The sequence below is a fragment of the Monopterus albus genome, unplaced genomic scaffold, assembly GCF_001952655.1.
Source record: "Monopterus albus unplaced genomic scaffold, M_albus_1.0 scaffold14.1, whole genome shotgun sequence".
Taxonomy (NCBI): Eukaryota; Metazoa; Chordata; class Actinopteri; order Synbranchiformes; family Synbranchidae; genus Monopterus; species Monopterus albus.
Window position 1 is genome coordinate 2,880,903 of NW_018127894.1, and position 20,562 is coordinate 2,901,464.

At 41.7% G+C, this 20,562-nt stretch overlaps 2 protein-coding genes across 2 annotated transcripts in view; one reads left to right on the plus strand and one right to left on the minus strand.

Moving 5' to 3' along the window:
- Positions 1–765: 765 nt before the first annotated feature.
- clul1 (clusterin-like 1 (retinal)) lies at positions 766–4,637 on the plus strand. Its single transcript, XM_020591555.1, has 8 exons — positions 766–859; positions 1,122–1,270; positions 1,348–1,518; positions 1,865–2,303; positions 2,527–2,646; positions 2,702–2,943; positions 4,101–4,279; positions 4,514–4,637. Exons 1-8 carry the CDS (start codon positions 766–768, stop codon positions 4,527–4,529), a joined length of 1,410 nt encoding a protein of 469 aa, XP_020447211.1. The 3' UTR covers positions 4,530–4,637.
- A 283-nt stretch (positions 4,638–4,920) lies between these two features.
- The window catches only part of yes1 (YES proto-oncogene 1, Src family tyrosine kinase), a 22,220-nt gene continuing 6,578 nt past the window's right edge, over positions 4,921–20,562 (minus strand). The window contains exons 2-12 of the mRNA XM_020591607.1: positions 18,272–18,562; positions 16,757–16,856; positions 15,244–15,342; positions 14,058–14,161; positions 13,707–13,856; positions 12,346–12,501; positions 10,848–11,027; positions 10,444–10,520; positions 9,520–9,673; positions 8,635–8,766; positions 4,921–6,696 (exon numbers count right to left, since the gene is read on the minus strand). Coding sequence (XP_020447263.1) covers positions 6,488–6,696; positions 8,635–8,766; positions 9,520–9,673; positions 10,444–10,520; positions 10,848–11,027; positions 12,346–12,501; positions 13,707–13,856; positions 14,058–14,161; positions 15,244–15,342; positions 16,757–16,856; positions 18,272–18,557 — 1,647 coding nt within the window. The 5' untranslated portion in view covers positions 18,558–18,562 and the 3' untranslated portion in view covers positions 4,921–6,487. The remainder of the gene's footprint in view (positions 6,697–8,634; positions 8,767–9,519; positions 9,674–10,443; positions 10,521–10,847; positions 11,028–12,345; positions 12,502–13,706; positions 13,857–14,057; positions 14,162–15,243; positions 15,343–16,756; positions 16,857–18,271; positions 18,563–20,562) is intronic.

The window sequence follows — 20,562 nt, forward strand, 5'->3', positions numbered from 1 at the left end:
TTTTTTTAATTCTGTCTCTCAGAGTGGGAATGCACCTACAATGTGAATTTCAGACCCCTCCATGATTTCTAAGTGGGAGAACTTGCAAAATCGCAGGGTGTTCAAATACTTCTGTTCCTCACTGTATATACTATGTATTACAAGTGCTTGCGTGTTTACTTGCATCCAAAGCTAAAGTTATGGGACTGAAACTTTGTCAAACATAGAATAAATACAATGTGTAAATTCTCCAGCTGTCTAAATATGCACCTCATATACCATAGAAACCTGTTTTAATTTCAGAATCAAATTATATGATATATATACAGTAGTTTTATTTATTGGGATTGTGGCACAAACACTATTAAAGGTTTCAGTGAAACCCTTTTGTCTAACCAGTTAAATTCAACTGTTCCTGGTCCAGTTATCATGTGACATCCAAATGCAAGGGCAGATGACTAGTTTTGTACATCCAGGCAGTTGTATAGCACCACCAAGTGGCAGACCTACTTATGACCATTGTTGATGTTTCCTCATGCTCAGGCTCAAATCTTATTAGCATTTAGGATCAGGTCACATCTGTTAATTTAGTTCCTCAACATGAACATATTGTATGTATATGTGGGTACAAGAACAAGCAAACAGAGTTGTGTTGGTACTGTGTGTGCATGAGATACTTGCATTTATCTTCCATTGTTCAAATGTAAGTCTGCACCAGTGGGATTCACACATAAACCCAGGACCATACCTGTCGTGTCCTCTCAAACACTGTGACTGAGCTCAAGGATGACACTCCTGCTTGGTTTGGCTGTTCTGGTGGTGACACTGGGTGTCCTCAGTTCTGCTCCTGAGGACCAGCCCTCAAAGGATACCTTAAAACGTGAGCTGGCGCAGATGAATGCATGTTTATTGATACAATTTGTTTCTCTTGTGGAGCTGTGTCTGTGTCCATTTTTTGACACAGTTTTAAAAGCTAAAGTTGTTTTGACTGTGTTATAGAATTAGGTTTAAGATGTTGATACCACATAAATCACAGTGAGGTAATTAATATTTTTAAGATACTGCTTTGACTGGAACAAGAAGTGGTAATGTAAGTGGTCATATAAATATGTCACCCAGATTTTCTTCTCCTTGCCCCTCAGAGTTGTCCATGGATGGCGAGAAACTCGTGGATGAGGAAGTGAGGAGGGCTCTGTATGGGGTCAAACAGATGAAGGAGGTGATGTGGAGGAACGAGCAGAAGCATGAACATCTCATGAAGTCACTCCGACACAGCAGTGACAAGAAGAAGGTAAGATCAACATTTCTAACCTTTCCAACCCAATCAACTAATGACACTATGTTAAGTGTTAACCTTCCTGCCACCAGGGGGCAGCCCAACTGGTTAAGGAGGTGACTGAGAAGCTGGAGGAGGCAGAGGAACAGTGTAAAGACTCCCTGCAGTCTGAGTGGGAGAAGTGCAGTCCCTGTTTGGAGGATGCATGTAAAATGTTCTACACCTCCACCTGCCGCAGGGGATTTGCAACTTTCCGTGTCAAGGTGTGAAAAATGCCGTCCCTAGTAGGCTAGTGGTTAAGGTGCAGCGTGCCAAGGTGTGAAAAGTACAGCTGCAGCTTGTGCTTTTCTGAAACTAACCTTTAAGATAAACCGTGTTTAATTTGTCTCACTGGATGTTTTATCTGAATGTTCTTTGGAGAACTGTACAGGTAGACCTATACAGTCATTTAACAAAGATGAGTAAAAATTGGAAAAAAAAGTTAGCATAATTTTGTGTTGTAGAAATTTGTTCTATTGTTATTGTGCACCCCAGTAACCGTACTGTGACTCCCACCTTAGGTATTACAGCATTAGACAATAGTGAAATCAACTTACTTCTGTATTGTAGGTGGAGAGGTTCTTCCACAAAGTGTCTAGGCGCTTTGGCCCGCGGGAACCTCACATGGACACAGAGGACATCCTGGTGAATCAGGGTCCTGAAAACCCCGACACAGAGGTTGTTCATCTCGAGGATTCCTTCAACCGCCTGGTCAGCAAGGTGGGCACGCTGGTGAACCACAGCATTGCCCTTGTGTCCAGAATGAGCAGCAGACTCGACAAAGTCCTCCAGAGAGCATTCCTGAACACCACAGAAGTCTCGATGGAAGAAACCACCTCTGATCCCGATGACCCAGGACGGGACTCTGGCTTCCTGCAGGGTGTGGGCCTGGAGGAGGTGCTGGACTCTTTCTTTGATTTTGGCAAGAGTGTGGTGGAGGAGTTTGGAGCTGTGGTGACCCAGGTGTTTGATGACCTTTATGTGGCAGTGGAAGAAGAGAAGAAGAAAGGTAGAGATTTATCTGACTGTATGTGTAAAATTTAAATAGCAGCTGTTTCCATGATTGGCTGGAATGAAAACCAGCTGATTATTTGGTCTCCATGGTGGAGACCTATTGGGGTGAACCAATTGTAACATAATAACCAAATCATACTTTAAATGTGGCAACCTTTCATATTTCAAATGCTAAACACACTGTCAACCAACAAGAAATATTTTTCTCTTTGGTGTAGAGAGGGAAAGTTTCTCCCATTTCAGGAACAGGAAGTTGTGCAGAGACCTTCACAAACAGACGTCAGAGTGTTGGCAGCTACAGAACCAGTGCGAGACCTGCCAAGGAGCCCTGCTCACAGGTGAAACGCCACCGCCCTCACACTTGTGATTAGTTCAGCTGACATCTTCACACAGCTCATCTGACCGATATTCTGTTTCCAGAGTGTCCCAGTGTTCGTGAGCTGCATGTGGAGCTGGATGAGGTTTCCCTGCTGCTGGACATCTCCAAAGAGCAGTATAATGAGATCCTGTCTATTGTCCAACGGCACACTGATGAGACAGTCGGCTGGCTTAGTAACATGGCTGCTGAATTCAGCTGGGTGGCTCAAGCCGTGAACAGCAGCAGCACTCCTGAAAACATCTTCCGCGTCACCATGGTGAGCTGGAGAACTTAAATAGTGTCAGTGGTTATAATATGAAGAGGGAAGGAGAAAGCCATCATGTACAAACTGTTCACATTAGACAGGTTATTAATGTTGTGCATGTTAATAGACAAACAGACGTTTCTGTTAAAGATAACAGAAATGTATATCTGCAGGAGCTTTCCTGAAAAACTTACCTATAGCATTAAATATTCAAGACTAATTAAATGACAACAAAATTTAGAAATCAATCTAAATATAATTAGCTTTTAACAGTGAAATACTCTAATCTGCTTAATCAGGACTATGTGGATGTGACTGATTGGATCAGTTGTGGCCATAAAATTCAATTGAGTTCTATCTGTATAACACCAAATCACAACAAATGTCGCCTCAGGACACTTTACAAAGTAAGGTCTAGACTTTATTATTATTACAGAGGAAAAACCCAACATGGCCATGGCAACATCAGCAAACAGTTCAATTCTCTCTTCATTTAGCTAAATGCTGATTGGTGCATTAAAGTACTGGGCACCATCCTCATCAAACTAAGCCACAACTACTTTAAACCAGTGAGAAGGATCTCACACAATGAAACAACTGTAACTGCTCCAACCTTGGCTCATATTAACAGGGTTTCATGGGCTCTTTGCACTGACCAATCTCCCTACTGAGGAAACTCAGTTCAGCTGCTTGTATTCTTTCGATCACCGCCCAGTCGTCATGACTACAGGTGAGGGTCGACTGGACTAAAGCTTTGCCTCCTGGCTCAGCCCCCTCTTCACAGATTGGTCCGGTACAATACACCTACATTACTGCTGACACTTCATCAGCCCACTTGTCACTGTCACACTCAATTTTACCCTCACCCATAAGCAAATACTCATGATACATAAATTCTTTAATTCACTCCCAACTCTGAAGGGAGCAGCCTACTCTACCAGGTGGTGATGCCCCACCTGACAACACAGCTTCCAGAATCAATGGGCTTCACAAACTTCTCCACCACATTATGATGGCAATTCTTGGAGGAGCCTTTAATGTATACTGCACATATTCAAGAATAATACAAAAATCTTTATAAATATTCAAACATAGACCAGTAAGCAACCAGTAATGGCCAAGGCAGCGATCACAGGACATAGCCTGACAATACTGCTTCCACTCTCTAGGTGGCGCCAAAGAGCCATGACAAACACAACGTGTATGTGGCTGAGACCCAGGTGGAGGTCAACATCCTGAACTCTCCACCACTTACCATCTCTGTTCCCGGGGAGCTGGATCTGCAGGACCCAGCCTTCATCCAGCATGTGGCCCAGAAGGCTCTGGACAAGTACAAGGAGATGTTTAGGTGAGAAAGTGATACCATACACCAGTGGCATCACAGGGCTGAATTTCCCCAAGGACAGGAGTCATCCATCATCTCTTTTATCCTCCTACTTTAGATTTATTTTTGAAAAAGGAAGTTGTTGTTACATAATGAGCTTCAAGTGTATTTGAAATTTTCTTGACTTTGGTTGCAGTTCTTCATTCTAACATGTTGTACAACTTAAATTTCTGACAAAACCATTCTTTCTCTTTACAGGTATGAGGATGAATAAAACCGCAGTATTTCCTTTTCTAACCTTTTACCACCACTTTCTTTGTGAGCACAACTAGACTGCGTTCCTGTACGATAGGCATTACCTTGCTGAAACGTAAATACACTGAAATTTAAATTTATTTCAATTATTGGTATGTACTTAAAATAAAAAAAAGCACTTCTTACATGCTGTTAAATGGTGTAAACAAAATTAAAATACAAATACAATAAAGTGAGACTCAATTTAAAAAAGTGAAAAAGCAAACATACTTCACAACAGAAGTCTTGAATGATTTATAAACATTGAACCGTGCTTCTTTCCAGCTCAGTTAACCAAGATGTCTTAGGCTTGATTCTGGACGAGGACTTTTGCCTCTTGTCAAGAAAAAGCCAGCTGATGGAAACCTTTGAGTAAAACTTTTATTTTTTCTGTACAAAATCATATGAGTTGCCATTCTCTCTATTCACTATTTCCGCACTAGTTCCAAGTCCCCATCCTTGGGAACAATTACATATTAGTTTTTCATGAGTGACGCACAGGAAAAAAAAAAAAAAGTTCACATCTTTGTCTGTCCCTTAAGCTTTGTTATTGAAGTACATCTAAAATCTCTCATCACACACAGCTGGACAGACAGTGGAAGTACCTCTAAAAACATTTCTATTCCCAGTCTCTGCAAAAGCACGAAAGTCCTGTCTAGACCACAGTGTGTGTAAGGTGTTTGCGTTGCCCGGCTCTACTTTGCTCCGGAAGTGATCCGTCATCTCTACAACTGGAGAAATGGAAATTAGAAAACCATAAGGGGAGCTCTGCACAGGCAAACACCATTAGAACCAATCTGGATGACTCTGCAAAGCTGCATTCACAAATTAAGATTTGTATTTAGTGTAGTTGGCTTTGGATAACATTCCCTCCAGCAGACACACAACTAAGGACATTGCAGGCCTGTTTAGTCATAGACTGGTGGGACTTGACTGAGAAGAAACAAATACTACAGCCGATGATATGTATTTAATAAATCTGTTTCTTGTGCCAGATGACCCATCTACTGCACTGTTAGTGTGTAGATGAATGCAAATGTTGAGAATTAATTTAGAGACAGTTTAAAGCAAAGAGCTGTGCACCCAACAAAAAAAAAAAAAACAAGATGCTAATTTCAGACAGACATGAAACAATCTCTCAGATTTCACAGCTGAAATGTTCAAAACATTTAGAAATGTTAAACAGGAGAACTGTTTTTGCACTTGTAAATGATCAAAATACATCTTTACAATTTCAAGTCCCAGTTTAAATGGAAAAAAGTAAAAGCATAATAAACTGATTTGCTATTGAAGTGACCATGTTAAAAAGAGTCATATAAATCACTTTCATATTTTCATTCATCCACCTGATCACATAAAAATGACATTTTATACATGCTCTGCAGCCATACAGCACACCTTTTCCATCTACCTCACCTCGCTCTTCTCCATCAAAGCGTTACGGTCACAGCACACACTTGATGATTTAGCCACAGCTGTTGGTCACTTAAGAATAACAAAAGAATTATGTTTGAAAAATATAATAAAAATGTGAAACCGGAGCAGATGAGGAAATTTATCATTTAAAAGAATTAAAATTGTGCCTCTACAAGTAGATTTGAACTTGGGAAAATCCATCTGTTTTTGATCACAGTGATGTGGTTATTCTGACTAGTAGGGCTCCCAGAGGTTTCCGTACCGACCACCATCAGCACGCTTGGATACCTTCTCAGATATCTGGTCCCCAGGTACACAAGGGACAAACCTCAACTTCACAAAACATTTTCTTCTTGCGTTTGCAGGTACAGTATGTCAGTGTGGTTGTGAATTAGTTCGTAAAATCTTTCTCTGCACCTTCAGCACAGCATTTACAGCCTTGTTGAACCTCTGTTGTCCCGTGTTTTTGATCTCCACTGATGTACCTCTGTAGTGCCACATTTTGCCATAAAATCTACCAGACTAAAGGTTGTCTCCTGGCTGGTACTGTGGCTCTGTGGCTGTGAAGTAGTCTTCCAAAAAGGACTGGATATACTCGAATGTGGGTCTCTCATCTGGCTCCTTCTTCCAGCACTGCCTCATCATCTCATGAAGGGACTCGGGGCAGCCCTGGGGGCAGGGCATTCGGTAGCCACGCTCCACCTGCTCAAGCACCTCTCGATTCACCATACCTGGAAAAATACAAAGAAAGGTCATTTAACTGGACTTCATCTATATGGCACTCAAATATAATTTGCGTTCATCCGTTCACATGCACACATCAGTGCACTAAAACTAAGGCCCGCTGACTTGGCCAAGAACTTGTCCACATGAGTGGAAAAGCAGGGCCTCGACCATTCCAAATAAAATCTACAGATTAACTTCAATAGATGCTTTGTTCCATAAGTAATAGATGGTACGTTTGTGTACTTAAGCATATTTGGTTTTGTTATTTACTTCAGAAACTGAAATACCTTATTTTGAAAGCACTGCTTTTCTGCAGATTTAATGGTTTTTGAAATTTCCTGGTCAAGAACAATATTACAAGGTACATGTTTTGACTGGGAAACAACCCAGTATGCAGCCTGCAGGAGTAGAAAATGTTGGCATCATGCAGCTGATAGTAGAATATGTCCACACGCCGTGTTCAAGACCAAAGAAATCTCATAAAAACTCAACAACCTAAAAGGCAAGTTGAGTCAATATCTTCTATAAAATGTGTAGTCAATTAAAATACACACAGGGCAAAAACAAGTTTGTAGAAATAATGTGCTTTAAAAAGTTAAATGACAGCGTAAAAGAAAGCTTTTCTGACTCGATACACCAGGTTCTAGGGATAACACACAGTATGTGCATTTAGTTAGGGAAATTTCCCCATCAGCTGCAGAGAATTCAAACAAAACCCACAGAGTACTGTGTCATCTTCTGGCCTCATTCTGACATACTAGAATACCAGAGTGGTGGATTCCTTCCCAAGACAGGAAGGATCCTGAACCCTGTGACACAGAGCACAAACCGCTCCACGGGGAGCTCGTCTGTAGCTAAAAGAGGTTATGACACAGAGTCAGTGATATGGCCTTAGCTGCATACCCCCCACCCCCACCCCCTCTGTGGGAGATTAGGGATCAGATGATCTCACACACTGGGAGAGAGGAAAGGACTGGAGCAAATTACATCAGACTGGTGGTGCTGCTGCATCGGATGCTGAGGTGTTAGCATGACTTATATTTTGCATCTGGAATCGTCATCTCTAATAACATGTCTGTCATATATCTGGGTGTGTATTATCTACACAGACTAAAACAAAATCAAGGCCAAAGGTCAAAGTGTTTATCTGTCAAATGCAGTTAGGAAACGTGTTTCCCTGCACAATGAAATTCTTACTTTGCCGTCCACATGAATGCCACAAAATACAAATGAAATATAAAGTAGATAAATAAGTAACACAACACCTAAGGCACAAATCAGACGATATGTTCCCATCAAGCCTCTACACTGTGAAGCATGTGAATAAAAACAACTCCCACACTGCAGAGCGGCAAGACAAGAACCACAAACTGTCCAATGACTCACATAATAATTTAGGGAAGGGGAAGAAGGGGGTTCAGCCCCTAGAATTTACAGCTCTGGGGTGAATTAATCAGACTGAACGGTTTGCACTGAAACCAAGAAGGCCACAGGAGCCAGATGGCCCGCTACAAGAGATGGTGGCTAAGTCTGCCATATGGCACAGTCTGTAATCAGTGCCAGCCAACCACAGCAACACCAGACACACTGCTGTACTGCTGTCAGACAGCAGGGGGCAGAAAAGAGATAGCAAAAGACAGGGAGAAGAAGAACACATAGTAGGGTAAAGGGTACTTTCCCATGTACTGTACTGATTAGACAGCAGCATTGACTCATTATCTATATGTAGTTTTATTTTTTATTTACAAATATGAAAAAATACTATTAAAAGCCTCTGGATCAGAACAGTATGAGGCAATGAAGTAAAAATGAATGAATTACTCCGGTTTCACTTGAGGAAAACTTGAGAGCACTCCATTCATGCTCTTTGGGAGCAACATATTCAAGATACCAGGGAACTTTAAAACAGCACAGGCACATGGGTGTGTAGTTCTTCTCCTCACCTGGGTACGGTACTCTGCCCTTGGTCACCAGTTCAGTCAGTAGTATACCAAATGACCAGACGTCCGACTTGATAGTGAAGCGGCCATATAGAGCAGCTTCAGGTGCCGTCCACTTAATGGGAAATTTTGCTCCTGGAAAAAGGAAAAGAAAGAGTCATGGCAGGAGCAACTGGACCCAAAGTGATCAATATAAGTAGGGCTGAGTATATTTATCATGATTCATCTCCATTTTCTCAATTAACGAATTCATTAAAATGTCTAAAAACAGCAGCATCTGATCAGATTTGATTGGAGAATGTCTGGCCTTTTTCCTTTAACAGTTAAAAAAAATTATCAGAAACACTGATGACTAATCCTTTCAGCACTAAATATGAGTAAAACATTGTGGTGTTATTAGGTAGAACATGTGTCAGCATAGACAGTACTTCAAATGTGAGTTGTAAAAGCAACACTGAAGTCAGTTTTCTGAATTTTAGGTGGTTTTGCAAAAACTGTCCCAAATTATCCGACTTCACCTTAATGAATCAAAATCTTGGTCTATAAAATACCAGTGAAAGTTAAAAATCTAAATTTCCCATAATCACAAAGTCCAACATAATATTTTCTGAAGTGTTTTAACTGTCAAATTAACAGTCCACAACCCAAGTTAACCATTCTTGCTTAAAAAAAAGATTAACTCATCAATTCCTCGTCTAAAGGATTTAGCTCCAAAATCACTGTTTGGTTGAAATCATGGTATGAGATGAACTGAATGTAGAGGGTAAGCATTAAGCATTCAAAATACATTTGTAGTCTATTTATAGCCAGTGCAGAACTTCCCAAATGCAGACAAACAAATTGGAGTCGCCGTGTTCCAGCCAGTTCTTCTCACACACACACGCACACCTTGTCTAGCGGTGTACTCGTTGTCCTCGATGAGCCGAGCCAGGCCAAAGTCTGCGATCTTACACACCAGGTTGTCAGCCACCAGAATGTTGGCAGCTCTCAGGTCCCTGTGGATGTAGTTCATCCTCTCGATGAAGGCCATACCGTCTGCGATCTGGTACAAGATTGGACATGACAGACAGGGAGGGAGGAGGAGTCACCCAACAGAGAACAGCATCAGGATGCAACCAAAGCAGTCACAAAAAGTACATCTGACAATTTGTGACTAAAAGGAAGTCACAGCAGTTGTGATTTTAGGAAAACAGACTTCAAATGATGTTACAATTGACCCAGATTTTAATAAGCTGAACTATATGCAGTAAAAGGAGAGATGATCTGCAGCTGTGAAACTGAGAATAATCGGATAAAACTTTAACACAACTCCCCAGCACCTCCTCGCACTGGCTGTCAACTCCCTCAGAGGCATCTCGAGGTTTCAGCTCGCCTTGGCCTAATTCTCAAACACTTTTCCACTCTGCTGAATGTGGTGAAGAGGGAACACGGGAGTGTGGAGAGGCGAATTAAGAGCAGATCACAGTAGGTGACTGAACCGGCAGGCTTAAGTGGCCTCTCATGAGCAGTGTTTAAGTGCTGCAGGCAGTTAAGTGGTGGAGAATGAGGGGCAGCACATAAAGCAGTGAGGAGGAAGAGGAGGAGAGGGGAGGGCAGAGATGTCAGGGTGGGTATTAAATAAATACGACAGCCAGATGAAGAGCAAAATGAAATGCCTTATTCGCAGGGCCTCAATATTTGACTCATACACTCCTACACACACTTCTTTGTTTTATTGTTGATGCATGATAATCCTTCCATCAGACAGAGTTAAACCTGCAGCTGGGCAGGTAAGAGGCAGAGGGGGTTGCTGTGCCTGTGTTTTGACCCTACCTGTGAAGCCATGTCCACCAGCTGGGGCAGCTTCAGATATTTCCCATCTCCCTCCTTCAGGAAGTCCAGCAGACTACCTGTCAAAAGTTTCAAAGACTAATGTCAAGCAGAATCAGTACATCTGTCTGTGCCGTATAAAGATGATACAAAAGTAAATGCAGCATCAGTTGTCACAAGAGTTTAGCATCACAAAAATGAAAAAACAACAATTAATAAAAAAAAAAAACTATTCATTCAGGGGAGTTGCAAATTTGGGTCTTTGACCAAATTAGCTCAGAGCTCAGTTATGGATTCCAGTTAAAAGTCCTCTTATGTGGAGCGCTGTGTAACAAACTTTGTCGTTATTAATCACGTCGTTCCAGACACGTGCAAGTGTTTGTCTCTTCGTGCACGTCTGCCCCTACCTTTGTCCATAAACTCGGTAACAATGTAGATGGGTTCCTCAGACACCACAGCATAGAGGGGCACCAGCTTGTCATGCCGGAGTTTCTTCATGATCTGGGCCTCCTGTAGGAAGGCCTCCGGGGACATGGTGCCTGGCTTTAGGGTCTTGATTGCCACCTTAGTAGTGCCGTTCCATGTGCCTTAATAAAAACATAATAAAAGCAAAATGATCACTTATCTTTGAAATACACCACAAACCAGCATTATATTTAGCATTTGTGGCATTTAAGGACATAATTTATCCAAGATATGCCCAATGTAATAAGTGATATATACTTTAAAACAAACCTTCAGTCCTACAGTTACCCTTTATGCTAGTGATGTCTGGCAGCGTTCCCATGTGTAAAAGAACACGACAGCATAAAATAATCAGCCACTTCCTGGTTAAGAGCCATTTACTCACGCCCTGCTTACATACAATGAGTGGAGGCAGATCTATCTACTGCTTCCGTCATAAGGCTGACCTTCAGTAATGAACCATACTGAACAAACTTTGTCCTTTACCATGTATGTGTATGCAGAGCAGGGCAATGACAGTATCTAATAATATGCAGTGGAGAGCACATAGAAGGGCAACGGAACAAACATGTGAATGGAGAAGGGATTTTCAGTGTGGAGAGCAGGAAATCCATCAAGAACAAACAGTGCAGGGAGAGAGAGAGAGAGAGGGATTCCTGGGATTGCGCAGTGGAGACTTGCAGGTCGAAACTTGCTGCAGGCTGGGCTTAATGAAAGAGCAAGTGATGAAAGAGGAGAGTCATGTTCACTGAAAGGCTCCCGTCTCACAGGCAGGCTCTGGAGAACTGAAGCGTAGGAGGTGACCTGTGATTACTGAGCTGTGTGTGTGTGTGTGTGTGTGTGTGTGTGTGTGTGTGTGTGTGTGTGTGTGTGTGTGTGTGAAACCAACGGCAATCAGCATTTACATCACTATGTGGGCCAGTGTGAATCATTCTATAAACAAACTCAGGTCATATGCATTTAATACTTCAACTGTTTTAAATTAAATTAGTTATAAATAATGTGAAGAGGATGTTCTGTTTCTTTATTTAACCTCCAGCGGCTGTGTAGGTATACTGCATACACAAGCAGTTGACTGTATTTTTTACTGTTTCAGTACCAATGTCAAACATCAATACTACAGAGTGTAGTTACGTATGCGCCTTGTTGACACAGGAGGTACTGTAGGGATGCAAGATGGGCGCCACAGTCAAACCAGCTGCTATCCAAGTGCCAAGTGCCAAGTGCCACTGAGCAAAGCACAACTTTCTCCTTGTTCAGTAAGTACATCACAGCACATGTCGTCACTATGTTACCAAAACAAAAGCTTGTAAAAGTGTGTTCTGTGGCCCTGGTGTTCATTCAAAGGCCACCTTACCATTCAACGACCACATCTGCATGGCAGACATATCCTTACATGCATGTCCTGTGTGCTTGAGCACAGTACTAAAGGTCTCTTACCCATCCAGACTTCTCCAAAGCAGCCCTGGCCCAGTTTGACTTCCAGCCGGAGGGACTCTCGTGGGATTTCCCAGGCATCCTTAGCTAGTCCCTGAGTCTGAGGCTTCACTGTGGGGCACACAGTTGTCAGCCTGTAGCACAGACCGTCCGCGTGTTCTGGACAGGAACGGGCATGTAAAGACACACAGGGAGAAAAACAAAAACAGAGAAAGGAGGATGAGCTGGTCAGTGATTAGCCTGCTAATGACACCGCCAGCCTGTCAAAACATGCACAAACACAAATGTACATACACAATCCTAGCAGTTAGGTGAGCCATACTACAGACAGTGGATGAATGAAATATCACATTGTTAGTGAACAACTGCAACAAGCTACCATCAAACCACAATGTCCGGTTCCCCTCCAGAAATAAATACAATTTTCTGGTAATTTCGCTATAAATGTGAACCATGTTAAACCAAACAATTTCATTTCAATTTCAGTAAGAAGCAGAAAGTTACAAAAGGTGCTGTTTTAGGTACAAAAGCCTTTTCAGACATAGCAAGCATCGAGCCGACAGCAAAAGCACTAACCATTTAAATTGTGCACACAGAAAGAAAACCAGCCTGGTATATTCAACCACTGATCAGTTAGAATAAATTCTGAGTATGCTTCCATACGTCTTCTGCATGACTCCTTACTTATTATTGGCTTCTGCCTGGAGTTTAAAGGCTACACTTACAGGGACACGAAGGAGTGCAGAGCTTTGAATTGACCAGTCAACAATTATAAAGAGTATTGAAGTGAACACATGTGGAAGAGAGCAGGGCAGGGTCAACAACATCAGAAGCATCAGATTACAAATATCCTCTTGCTTGCTAAACTATATTCTTGCAAAGTTTTCAATAAAGAGTTTGTCCTGCATGTGTTCCCATCATCCAGATGCCTTCTTGTGATCAGGGGATTTTTAGGAAGGAGCTGCCTGCTTATCAATATTGTGCAGGCTTTTTTGTATTTCTGCCTCTTGTGGCTTAAGTCTCACGTGGTTTTACTTGTGTTGGGCTTTTTGGTGATTACTGAGCTGTGGCCGTTTAGAATCACCACAGAAAAAAGGCCTCTAAAACGTATTCAATACTTATCCCAGAGGTAAATCTGCAGCTGAACAATGCAATGGTGCTGAATTTGTTAGCTGAAATAGCAAATAAAGTAAGAATGGGAACAACTGTAAAAAGGCAGCAAACCCTGAACTGTTTAAGTGTGAAAGGAGAAATAAGCAGCTTGGTCTGAGCTGGAGGTTCTGTCCAGTCGTAAACAACAATTTGTCTAACTGCTACCTACAGGGGGATAAGATGAGAGTGCGCCATGTGGACGAGCTGCATACCTGTGTAGTGTTTCACCAGCTTCTGTAGCGTCTCAAACTGGGCCCGAGGGGGGATGTAATAACCGCCGTTATCCAGCTTTCGAATCTTGTAGTGTTTGACGTTGTCTCCTTTCACCTCATCCCAGTCCCGGATAGAAAGAGAGTAGGCACCTTTAAAATACAAATACTGTTAGTCACATTATTGTACATAGAGCAGTAAAACAATCTTCCATTTTAAATGCTTCAATTTCACATAAGAGCAAATAAATAAAAATCAAGGTTCACATCCCTCAAAAACACAAACAAGACAATTCATTTTTTGCCTCATATATTAAAACTGCAGTCTTACTTTGATAGAATAAGTCCTCTTACCTTTGGTGGTCTCACTCTCTCGGGCCAAGAAAGTGCCCCGCTGGTTCCCTGGAAGCAGTAACAAGCGCTCCGCATCTTTACGGCCCATTTTACCAAAGTACCATCTGCGAAAAGAGAGAACGCTGCACAGTTAGTCACAGGAGGAGATGCTATATACTGCACAACCAGCAGGATTTTCTTATTCATGCAATGAGAATATGGTGCCGGTGATGTGATATTTACATGTTGGAGATTTGGAAATTCTCTGGCTTAATGTGAATCTTGTAAATCCTCTGGTAAGTTAAAACATCCAGGAAATATGTTTTGGTGTCAGTGGGCATTAAACGTCGGGCATTTTTATGTCATACTTGTGTGATTTTCTGTAGGCTCCTCCGTGCACTTTTTGTACACAGTGCTTCCAGTGTGTGAGTTAACACGCACCTAGACATGAGTGCGAGTCTCACTTGAGGTTCACGCAAGATGCTACATCCTGCACAAGCTGTGCTTTTGGTCTGTGATGTGGACTGTTGTGCTTCTCTATCAGATTGATCAGCCGGTCACCAGTCAAGATCGATCACGCTAAAAACTGTCCATTTCCAATCTCCGCTGATCCACTTGTTAGCTTGCACTAGTACATATAAGGTAATCACTACTGCTCTGAATAAATAAGTATAATATTAGCTCAGAGCTCTAAACAGCTTAAAATCTAGCTTTTCTACTTTGAAAATAATGCACTGACTAGTCTAGTAATGTTAGAAAATTCACAGGCCTATTTTGTTTTCCAGACTAATGTGAGAAGGAAACCCAGAAATCCTGCACACTGCCAATAACTGGGTGTAAACTAAAAGCAAAGTTAACTGGCTGGTTTTACCAGTGTTTTTTTTATGAGTAGTATTATTTTAACAGCCATCAGCCAATTAGAAATGAGGCCAAGCCTATCCAAAAGCAGCACTGCCCTTAACGTTTCTGTCACACCGGATAAACAGCAATGGGAATGCCAACGGATTTCTGTGATAACACAGGGCTCCACTGTTTTTAGATGCACTGACATTGAGTACGCAGCAGTCACTATGTGTGACCCTCCAGCTGCATCATGTCATCTTAATCAAATGAAGAACTAATTGAGCAAAGTGAGAAACAGGAAAGGAAGGAAAGTCAAAGGTGAATTTGGACAGACAGACTGATAGAAAGGCAAATGAGTTCTTACTCTTCCGCCTGGATGGAGTCAGCTGGGGCCACGTAGTTACTGGGGATGTAACCTTTCTGTCCAGTGTTGATGGAGCGAGCCTCCCACCAGTCGCCTTCCCTGAAGAAAGAAGTCAATTAGAAACAACACGCAAAAGCATAGCTGAAAAATACACCCACTCTGAAAGGAAAACTGATGCTATAAAAAAGTTCAGTCAAACAATGTAAACACATTAAAAGTCCTACACAAGTCCATAAGAATCATCTGCAAAATGCATAAAAATGAAGTACTTGTTCTGTAGAAAAATGGCAATTGTCATATTATTGTATAGTACATTAACACATTGTTAATAATAATGAAATGATGCATCTCTCTTTTTGTTATATACTTGATAAGTCTGGGCCTCGAACACTTATTTAAATTAACCCAAGGAGGAGTTACAAGGGAAATGTCTCTCTGGAAGAATCTGAAACATGACAAGGGGCAACAGCTGCTTTTGTGTGAAGTGTCACAAGCCAAGAAGCCTGGCTAAATCTTGACCAGTGAATTTTATATGGCATTTGTATTTTTTAATGTAAATTCTTAATCTGAAAAGTAACTGTTAAGAATGGAGCCGATAAAGAGCACAGCATTTTCTTCTGAAATGTGGTGGATTAAAAAAAGCACTAAAAGCACTAAAGAATGGAAATGCTCAAATACAGGCATTTCAGAACTGCACTGAAGTACAGTACTTGATTAAATGTACAACAAAATCAAAATTCTACACGGGGCTATAGAAAATATTTTGCCTTATAAGCATGGACACTGGCAGGAGACGTATGTGATGGATGAGCTGAGCAGAGCAGAACTGATGGAGGACTTGGAGCTCTGCCCATTTTCACATCTGTGCACACTTAAAACGCTCTGGCAGTAAGGAATGAGTTGAAACATTTTTACTACAATTTGCCATTTCTACTTAATTATTACAATAGAACATCACTAAAGTGAAGTTTGTAAAATTAAAACATTGTGTACGATTGGAAAAAAAAAAAATCAAAATTAATGATTGGTCACACAGTGACAAACAAGGACAACAGCTGAACTCTATTGGTAAAAAGACAACAAGCTAAAAATAAATCGTTTTTGTTCTGATCATTCTTGAAATGAGCAATGATAAAAAAACAAAACAAAACAAAAGCTACTTGATTTGGTCATATTCTAATGAGCTGGACCTTCAGGCATATTTTCAGTGCACTGTTGACGTCTCTGAATACAGCTTCTCTAATGCCATTAACACATACTTATTTCCCACTTCACTAAATGATAGAAAAGTGGTAAATTTTACCCCACTATGCTGTAAATATAATGCTCTCGGCTGGAGGAATAATCTGTGGCAGGAGAAAAGCGATGGTCTATTAACCCAGACAGATTTCAGCCTTAATATCAGACATACAACGAGGGATTAAACACACACAGAGGACATCACGTGCACAATCACAACAACGTATACACACATACATCCAACTGGAGTTTGTCAGTATAAAAATGTACTCACGTGTTGTTGATAATCTGGAAGCGATCCCCTTTTTTAAATGACAGATCATCTGACGTCCTCGCTTCATAGTCGTACAGTGCTACAAAAAACGTTACACCACCTGAATGCAAGACAAACAGCATTAGAGGCGTGCATATACACAAACAAGTTAATCCCACAGATCCTGAAAAATCTGTTTTATATCAAAATGTGCTACAACAAATCCAACCAACACCCACAACCTTCGACCTTCCACAACAAAATGTTCATTTGTGAAGGCCAACATCACAAATTTGCAATCTGTACAGCACACGACACCCTCGATTCCAAGAAGAAAAACCAACTACTAATAAATCATCATAATAGATGTACAGTATTTTGTTGGACTTTTTGATTTTCCTCCTGGAACATTTCATTCGAATCAACTCCTCATTGTGCCACGTCTTTATTAACAATCAACAAAAAGATAAAACAAATCCTGCCAATGCAATTCAGAACTGCAATGCACAATACAGCTGTGTATCTTTTGAAATGTCCCACTACTTGTGATGTAAAAATACATCCATCGCTCCTAGCTTTGATTTATTTTAAGAGCACATCAGGAAAGCTGAAAATCGTTTCAATGAATCTCAACCTCAGTGGTGTCACTTCAAGTCAGTGAATCAAACTGATGCCAGTGTCTTTTGTAATCAAGTTGATTCGTCCAGTGTGAAATAAAAACGCACAACAGGACTATGTTTATCTTGAGAAGGGAAACTGAACATGCATGGTAAGATGTACATCAGTACCTCAGACCAGATTATCCTCTTTTGGAAAGTGAGACAGGGACTGAGGGATATCTGTGTGTGTGTGTGTGTGTGTATGTGTGCGTGCTTTGGGAGGAAAGCATACACTCTATGTACATTTCCTGCATAAATTACCCACCCAACCAACCTATGACGTACTAACAACTCAGAATTGAGATTACTTTTCACGTCACCAAGAGCCATTTTCATTGCCAACAAGCATTTTAAGTCGAACTCTTGCTGGACATTAAACCTTAAAAGTGCATGACTAACATCACTGAAATCAGTGTATATAACTGTTTTCTTTGGAACAGGAGAGGCTATACTTGCTGCACTGCCTCTCATCTTACACACCTGTTTTGAGTTTCTGTTGGGCCCTGATGTTTTGGCTGACTCAAACGTCTCATTTGCATAACAGCTGCTGCTCATAACGTTCAAATGACTTTATTCTATTACTGTACATACACTGATTTGCACATAATAACAAGAATGAAAAGTTACAAAAGCGCACAGGAAAATGGTTGCAAAAGCATTAGGTTGTGTTTAGGTTTGCAAATTAGTTGAATAAGTAGCAGCACGGCTTTTGACTTCTGTTTAATCACTGGAGGGGCTCAAAACGATATGAATTTATCAGGATAATGAACATTTCATCCATACTGAGAAACGTTCAAAGGATTTTTTTTTTTTAAATATGCTGATTCCTCTGTCCCACGTTTCTCTGTGAAGCCTTAAATCTTCTCCAAAGACTGACCTGTGACGACACTGGGGAAGGGACTGCTCACAGCCACTGAGGTGAAAGAAGTGGAGGCGCCACCGAATGGCGTCATCGCTGAAGACGCTCCACCAAATGGTGTGAGGGCAGCAGCATGACTGTTGTAGCTGTTGTTGTGTGTCTTCATAGCTGGCGAATGACCTATCAGGGTGGGATCAGGCCCGTAGTGTCCCAGTTGGGCATTGGGCGGTGTGGCATTTGAGTTGTCGGGTCTGTACTTCAGCACTTGGCCCTTGTCCTCTTTACTCCTGACACAACCCATCATCAAGCCTGCAGGAAGAGGGAAGAGGAAGATTAGCTTAAAGCTAGTTTGACCAAGTGTGGTTGCATTTATACTGATTAGGTCGTAGTAGGTCTACTGCCTTAGCTTGCTGCTCCATAAGATATTCTGTCAATTAGGTTCAGTACAAAACTGCATAAAATCAACTGAAACAAACTTGTTAAATTAGTCCAACAAAGAAACGCATTCTAAATCAAACAAGTCGTCGTCCGAGTGAGTTTTATTTGTAGTAAACAAATATGTGTCAAAGGTTGAGAGATCTAGAACAGACACTGAGTTAGTGATGCACAAACAAAAGGTGGTACAATCATCCTCATGTTTCACCCTATGTGTTGTTAAGTAGAAACAGAAACTAAACTGGGGCTGAGCTCATGTCACAACTTTGCAGATACATAATTATGTTGTTCATACTAGCCTGAAGCTTTTTGGAGGGTCACGCCATAAGTCTGGCCACCACAAAATAAAGAGTGAGTTCACATGACTTCACAAGCCCCAACAAAAGCCTGTCAAGCCAGCTGAGATAGGAACCGGATCCTGTTACAGCCCATGGCTGCACCGGCTCTCCCCTGTGATCACACCATCACCAACACAGATCTGAGAGGGGAAAAGCTCTTTGGTGTCAAGAGTTGGTGCTCTCCCCTCATGATTTAAGTGATGTAAGTGATCCCTGTGTGTGTGCGCTCCATCTCGAGAGCTATGCTCAACAGAAAGAGAAGACACTCTCCTCTAAAGCAATTTTTGGCCCAGCTGGCTTTTATCTTGGAGTGTGAAAAATGATGTTTAATGTTTTGAGGAGAACAATATCTAGTGATGAATGTGTGTTATCATTACCCGCCAGCACTGTCTATAAAGCCCATTTCGTTTGCCCAATTTTCTGTCACCTTGGTCTCTACAGTGAGGAACAGAAGTATTTGAACACCCTGCGATTTTGCAAGTTCTCCCACTTAGAAATCATGGAGGGGTCTGAAATTCACATTGTAGGTGCATTCCCACTCTGAGAGACAGAATTAAAAAAAATTTCAGGAAATCACATTGTATGATTTTTAAAGAATTTATTTGTCTTGCACTGCTGAACATAAGTATTTGAACACCTGAGAAACAGCAAGAATTCTGGCTCTCAAAGACCTGTTACTGTGCTTTGAAAAAGTCCACCTCTACTCCACTCAATCTAAATTAGTAGCACCTGTCTGAGCTCTTTAAAGACACCTGTCCACCCCACAGTCAGTCAGACACCAACTACTACCATGGGCAAGACCAAAGAGCTGTCAAAAGACACCAGAGACAAAATTGTGGACCTCCACAAGGCTGGAAAGGGCTACGGGGCAATTGCCAAGCAGCTTGGTGAAAATAGATCAACTGTTGGAGCAATTGTTAGAAAATGGAAGAGGCTAAAGACGACTGTCAATCTCCCTCGGACTGGGGCGCCATGCAAGATCTCACCTCGTGGGGTATCACTGATGATAAGAAAGGTGAGGAATCAGCCCAGAACTACAAGGGAGGAGCTGGTCAATGACATGAAGAGAGCTGGGACCACAGTTTCAAAGGTCACTGTCGGTAGAACACTACGCCGTCATGGTTTCAAATCATGCATTGCACAGAAGGTTCCCCTGCTCAAGTCATCACATGTCCAGGCCCGTCTGAAGTTGGCCAAAGACCATCTGGATGATCCAGAGGAGGCATCGGTGAAAGTCATGTGGTCAGATGAGACCAAAGTAGAACTTTTTGGTCTAAACTTCACTCGTCGTGTTTGGAGGAAAAAGAAGGATGAATTGCATCCCAAGAACACCATCCCTACTGTGAAGCATGGGGGTGGTAACATCATGCTTTGGGGGTGCTTTCCTGCGAAGGGGACAGGACGTCTGCACTGTATTAAGGAGAGGATGAATGGGGCCATTTATTGTGAGATTTTGAGCAACAACCTCCTTCCCTCAGTCAGAGCATTGAAGATGGGTCGTGGCTGGGTCTTCCAACATGACAACGACCCGAAGCA

Bases quoted from the DNA above. Each gene is read 5' to 3' on its own strand.
- clul1 (XM_020591555.1), top strand. From the start codon at position 766: ATGACACTCCTGCTTGGTTTGGCTGTTCTGGTGGTGACACTGGGTGTC. The intron at 2,304-2,526 runs GTAGAGATTTAT...TCTTTGGTGTAG, and splicing joins GGAAGAAGAGAAGAAGAAAG to AGAGGGAAAGTTTCTCCCAT. The intron at 2,944-4,100 runs GTGAGCTGGAGA...TCCACTCTCTAG, and splicing joins ACATCTTCCGCGTCACCATG to GTGGCGCCAAAGAGCCATGA.